Here is a 6,273-nt window from a genome sequence, read left to right as displayed (position 1 = left end):
GGGTTCACTCTCAAGCCTGTGCGCAACTGGACTGGCTCGCTAATGTGGGTTAGGACCGCAGCCTTTGCCCCCATCCCATATAATTTATGCTCCTCTCGGAACCTGCAATCCTGGAGGTACTGCTGACGTTTCTGCCGTCCCTCCGGCCTCACAAACTTTGCAACAACCCTGCAGAAAGTTCCCTAATCCCCCATAAAGCATAAAGAGCAATAACTGTTTTCTTGGTTAAGGCTGCTGTCCACCGCACACTTACTTAGGAGTAAATCCTTTTGAACCGAGCGGTGCTCCAATCTCACGGATAGGGTCGGAGTGAAATTCCCAAGCAAAACTTGCAGCCCTCTATCCTAAGCACAATTTTAATGAAGCAAAAATTATCCCGTGGTGACTTAACCCCGCATTAAATATACTTCGGATTCCACCCTTCAGACAGATTTACTGAGGAATTAAAGCATGCACTGGGGTAGGGGAGCGCCTGATCAACGTAGGTTGCCCCCCAAAACCTAGCCCAGCCGTAACCCGTTAAAGACACTTACTCCAGAGTAGTACCAGCGCGAACAAGGCAGAGTTGACAACTTCAGAAACTTTTCCGCCGCTTTAAACAAGAAATACCAAACACACATCCAAAGCGCCTGTTATAAAATTTATTGATCTCTCTTAAAGTTCTTTCTTTGAGGGGAGGAAGGAGAGGGACGGGAGAGGGGGCGAGAGACATGTTCTCTTCAAAGAAACCAGAGGACACAACAAAATAAAATATTAAAAAAATCTAAATGACCTGTTTCGTGGGGTTGATATGTTCTGTTCGCCAAACTATCCCACGATTAAATCCACAAAACAGAAAAGGCAGGGGAATTTACAGAAATTTACAAGCGCCACGGAGACAACCAGAAAACGTCCCCTCTCCCGTTATCAGCGAATTCTTTTTATTTTCTCTCAAAAGATTAAAATCACATTATTTGCAACAGCAAAGAAAGTATTTTATAAATTTGAAATTCTTTTCCAGTTTCACACAGCCAGCTGGCAATCGGGTTACCCAAAGGCTCCCATCAAAGCAGGATATTTCTACCCGCCCCCCCACGCGAAGCAAGTTTACTCCAAAGTAAACTTGAGCCTAAAAAAGGACAAACTTGCTTAACTTCCGAGTAAAACTGATGTTCTGAAATCAACCCGGGGACCCACATAGCAATTTGTATATATATATATATTTATATCTATATATTTAAAAGCGGGAAGGTGGGGCCGGGGTTACATATATTTAAATATCTTAAAAATTAAAAGACTCCAGACAGATTTAAAGAACTCCAGGCAAGAGGAAGGGGGCAAAGAAACAAAACAACTCGCCCCCGAACAGTAAAAGACAAAATGTAAACATTTAAGACCGAGGCCAGTTGGCCACGTTGCTCTCCCAACCCACCCACCCCCCAAAAAACTTTTTAAGAACCCCCCCCGAAAAACTTGTATATCTATAAGGAAGTATGTTTGATATTTCACAGCGGCTTCTTCCAAGGTGAGCAGAAAATTGTGCTCTATGCAGACGTGCAACTCCCCTTTCGTGTTTTATTCACACATCTAAAGTTCCTTTGAGTTGTTTAGTGGGGTAAAGTTCGGTTTACCTTCCTTTGGAGTTCTCCCGCGCCTCTCCCACCCCAAAGCCATAAACTTCAATGGTGTGGGAATTCAGAGTGGGAGAAGCCACCTACAACGAGAGTCAAGATGCCTGGGGAGACGTCCGCATAGGATTTGCCTTGGGAAGAAGCTTCCAAAAGACTCGCTGGTTAAGATGGAGAGCCAGCGACACCCCCCTCGGCCCTCAAACCACCTCTCCTGCTACCAAACCGTAGGCGAGACGTTCGGTGCCAGCGTTTTGAGGAAGCGGTGGTAGAGGGCGATCCGAGGGGAACACGGCTAGATGTGAGTTAGTGGCACGGTGCCGTTGACAGCAGTCCCGGCGCTCGGGTAGTGCTGGTGGACGCCGTGTAGCCGGGTGCCCTGCAGTGTCGACGGGTCGGCCGCGTCGCCCCCGGGCGGAAGGTACATGCTGATCATATCCCTCAAGTCTCCCAGGCAGGCCCGCTGGGAGTGCGAGGTGATGGCCGGCGGCGGAGAACTGGGCTCAGATTTCACCACGGAACTCATCGTCCCCAAGCTCATCGAGTGCCCCGACGGTTGCTGGCCGTAAGCGGCAGCCGCCGCAGCAGCAGCAACTGGAGACATGCTGTAAGTGGAGGCTGCCGCGCTCATGTAGGGTTGAGCGCTGGACATGATGGGGCTGTACTGGAGGCCGCTCACATCGTAGCGGTGCATGGGCTGAAGCTGCGCGTTGCTCATGGCCGGGTGCTGGCTGTAGCCCAGTTGCTCGGGCATCAGCGAGGCATAGGCGCCGTTGGGCCAGCCGTTCATGTGCGCGTAGGAGTCCAGGCGCTGCCCGACCCCGACGGGGCTGCTGACGCCGCCTCCGCCGGCGCTTCCCGGGGCCAGCAGGTTGCCCGGCAGAGAGTACTTGTCCTTCTTGAGCAGCGTCTTGGTCTTCCGACGTGGCCGGTATTTATAATCCGGGTATTCCTTCATGTGGACGGCGCGGAGCCGCTTAGCCTCGTCGATGAAGGGGCGCTTCTCCGCGTCGCTCAGCAGCTTCCAGTCCGCGCCCAGGCGCTTGGAGATCTCAGAGTTGTGCATCTTGGGGTTTTCCTGAGCCATCTTGCGCCGCTGGCCCCGCGACCACACCATGAACGCGTTCATCGGCCGCTTGACCCGGTCCTGGTCCGTGGCTCCGGTTCCTCCTCCTCCTCCTCCGCCGCCGCCGCCACCCTTGCCGGTGCCTCCCGGAGCGCCGTTCCCGGCCGAGCCTCCTCCGGGGTTAGGCTGGGGCGCCTTCAACTCGCTCTCTAGTATGCTGTACATGGCTGGGGCAGGCAGGAGATGCGCCAGCTTGGCTGCCGGGTGGGAAAAGAAATATATTAGACTTACAAGAAGAAAGAGGAGGAGGGCAGGGGAAAAGACTTTTAAGTTCAAAAAGAGTCTCGGAGACCCTGGCTACTAACTTCTCCGGCAGCGGAACGAGCCCCTCTTCGGATCTGCTCTTTCTTCGGACGGCTCTCTTCTCCAACTGCTGCCAGCTCACCAAGCTCTCCGGCCCTATCCGCTGTAGCCTTTCTCTGCGGGCCATTTGATTGACGGCCTATAAATGAGAAGCCGCCGGCGAATCAGAGCGCAGACCTCGACAGGCCCCTGACGCAGGGGGAATTGACCAGGTTCCCAAGCTACTCCCCTCCCTTCTTCCCACTCACCCGCGCGCCCCGTCCAAAGTTGCAACTTTTAGAGGGTTCATTTTTCCTCTATGCCCCCCTCTCGCCTCATCCCCCCCCCGTGGGCATTTATAGCTGTGGGATACCAATGCCGATCCTTTTCTTCCTCCATCGGGAATATTGAGTGGGTAACTTAATAAAGTTTTTTTAAAAAAGATATACCCAAGCACTATTTCCCCTTTCCACCCGGTTTTCACAGGCATGCACGCACACGCACACACACGCACAATTTGAGAAGAAAACCGGGGGGGGGGGTGTGTGTTCTGCAGCTCGGATCCTGTGCACGCTCACTGCAGACGCCAAGTACTTTTTCCTGTGTAGGTATCCCTAAAACACCCTCTTGGACAGGGGAGCAACATTAGACTTCGGAGTAAGGACTCGAGTTTAATAAGCAGAGTCTTGCTTACGAGCGAACGTATTATTACTGCGATGCTAGAATTAAGCCGAGGGGCTTACTCAAGTAACCTTGCAGCCAATTCGAGCTTGCGAGTTTGTTTTTCACTCTCCCTCTTCCATTTTTCAGTGGAGAGGAAGGATGGTAGGAACGAAGAAGGAAAAACCATTTCCCATTCTGAGTTCCCAAAAAGAAAAAAAGAAAAAGAGAGAAGAAAATGCAACTGAATTAGAGGGAGCCGCACAGAAACCCTGCCAGAGGGAAAAGTTGGCATCCTTGGGGAGAAACGCAGAGCAAACTGGCAGAGGCGGGTGCCCTGTGTGCTTCATGATGGTACAGAGAACAAACTTTGGAAAACTGAAGGAGGGAATACTGGAGAGTGGGTTTCTTGGAAGGAAGAAGGCTGAATGAGCCGCCTCCTGGGACGCGGGAGCAATAAAGCATTTGGGGTGGGAGAGAAAGAAGAGCATGTATGTGTGATGGGGGGGGAAACAGAACAGTTCCTGAGTTTCCCAAATCTCCTGAGAAAAAGGCCCGCCTCCCTCTTCCCCTTGGGGATAAACAAGCAGCAATGAGACCACGGTCTCTCTCTCTCTCCCCTGGAAAGTAACAGAGGGATCTTGGGGGGCGGGGGCGGCGGGGCAAAACAAACCAAAGTTTACTGCTGCCCACATATCTGCCCCACCTTATACCGCTTTCTGAATGTATCTCCCCAATTCAGTTTTTCCACTCGGCTGCTTGCACACACACACGCGCGCGCACACACACTCTCAATTTCTCTTTTTGGCGCGGGGGAGTGCGGGGGGGGGGAGAATCCGTTTTCATGGCAACCACCCAGCAGCGCTGGCTGACGGAGAAAAGAAACTTTTGTGGGGGCGGCTGGAAGGACCAGTTCGCTGGGACTGTCAATCAAGGGGGCCTCCCCTCTTCTCTTCTCTCACCCCCCCCCCCCCGCGCACACACCTGCGAGGCCCACACCATTTCAGGCTGAGCGCACAAGCCTTAAAGGCACAGCGTCGCTTCGCTTCTCTCCTCCCCACAACCCCAACTTGGACGGAAGATCTTCTTGGCTAAGCAAATCGTTCCGTTGTGCAACTTGCCAACGCAAGTCCCCGCCCTTTTTTTTCTCTTAGTGGGGCACGTTTAGCGAGAGCCAGACAACTTTAGAGTAGCCCTATTCCGGTCAACTGCAGCAGTAGTGAGCTCCAGGGCTGAATGTCCCTTATCCAGTTAAGAAAACAGAGAGTTTTACGGCAAAAAAGCGGCTTACTCCCTTCCCCCAATCTCAAAGCGTCAACAAAAAAATGGGTGGAGGGGAAGAGGAAGGGGCAGTAAAGCCCCCCTGGAAAAGCCTCCTTTATTATTATTGATATTGTTATTTTTTTTTTTAAAAAATAGTAATAGTATTCTGAGCGGGCCTGCATTAGTTGCAAAGCTGTCACTCGGTTTAGTGGGATATGGATTTTCATTCGTGTGTTTTCCCGGGCACTTCTGGGTGGGTATGCACTATGTAAGACCTGCTACTCACATGGAGGCAAGTGGGAAAATGGGTAGTTAGAATTGACACAGGACAGGAGACTAGCAAACACAGGGCACACGCCTGTGAATGGGAAGAGTTGGGTCAAGGGAATAGCTCTCCAGTATGGACAGCAAATAAACTTGCTCCCATGCGGATTGAAAATGCAGACTTGCTTAACAAATGTGAGATAACTTCGGAATGCCTCCGGCTGTTGCATCTGACCTCTTCCTGCGGTTTCCTGAAGCCTTTCTTAAAATCGAGGTTGAGCTTTTCTGAAGACAGTCCTAGACACTTTAAAGACACCTATCTTCCAACGTTTGTATAATCAATTAATGTTTGGTTACGCAATAATAAAAAATACTGCCAAATGAATTAAGAAACTCATAAACAGGCACAAGTCCACCAGGTTCATCTCGCCCGACCCAAGCCTATAGAGATGGAGTCAAGAGGAAAGCTTCACCCAAAGGATTTCTGTTTGCCATGGAGCGCTTGAAAGACAGGATCCTATTTTGAGAGTGGCGGATCAAGGATCCGCAAGGATCTGCAATCCCAGTATGGAATTAACAAGTAACACCACAAATCGATTAATCAGTCTCATTCCAAACTTTTCCTAGAAGCAAAGGCCATTCATTTACTTCCGCATAAAGAGCAGAGGATCCAGAGGATAAGATAGTCTCCATTCACGGCTCCTGCTTTTACGCTCGCGGAAATAATCGTCGTTATAATCGTTTATAAGCCACTTTACGTTTATTAAGCGCTGAACATACATTAACTATAGGAGAAACTCTGTTCATAGGCTCACGATCTAACAGACATGACACAAAAGGAAAAATGAAGGAGGAGGGCAGAGGAAAGCAAACATTGTTGCAACTGCTCACATTCTGAGAAGTGCTGATTCTCTTCGTCCAGTGTGGGGAGTTCCTCTCCCTCACCACTGTTACTGACTATTAATAATTTTACTGGAGGTTTATGGAAACATCTGACATATTTTACATTTACATTTTATTGAATATATATTTCAGCGATCTGTATCCATGGGCCTAGCGGGGGACGGGGAC

General features: G+C 50.5%; 1 protein-coding gene across 1 annotated transcript; it reads right to left on the bottom strand.

Annotated features, from left to right (window-relative positions):
* Positions 1 to 627: 627 nt before the first annotated feature.
* SOX3 (SRY-box transcription factor 3) lies at positions 628 to 3,171 on the bottom strand. Its single transcript, XM_053374036.1, has 2 exons — positions 3,039 to 3,171; positions 628 to 2,930 (listed from the first exon to the last, which is right to left on the bottom strand). The coding sequence occupies exon 2, from the start codon at positions 2,896 to 2,898 to the stop codon at positions 1,903 to 1,905; it is 996 nt and encodes a 331-aa protein (XP_053230011.1). The 5' UTR covers positions 2,899 to 2,930; positions 3,039 to 3,171; the 3' UTR covers positions 628 to 1,902.
* Between the last annotated feature and the right edge of the window lie 3,102 nt (positions 3,172 to 6,273).

This window comes from Podarcis raffonei, chromosome Z, assembly GCF_027172205.1.
Source record: "Podarcis raffonei isolate rPodRaf1 chromosome Z, rPodRaf1.pri, whole genome shotgun sequence".
In the NCBI taxonomy this organism is placed as follows: domain Eukaryota; kingdom Metazoa; phylum Chordata; class Lepidosauria; order Squamata; family Lacertidae; genus Podarcis; species Podarcis raffonei.
The sequence above is the reverse complement of the archived record's forward strand: the minus strand, read 5'-3'. Positions and strand labels throughout refer to the sequence as shown.

Excerpts from the sequence above, each read along its gene's own strand:
- SOX3 (XM_053374036.1), bottom strand. The coding sequence starts at position 2,898 with ATGTACAGCATACTAGAGAGCGAGTTGAAGGCGCCCCAGCCTAACCCC.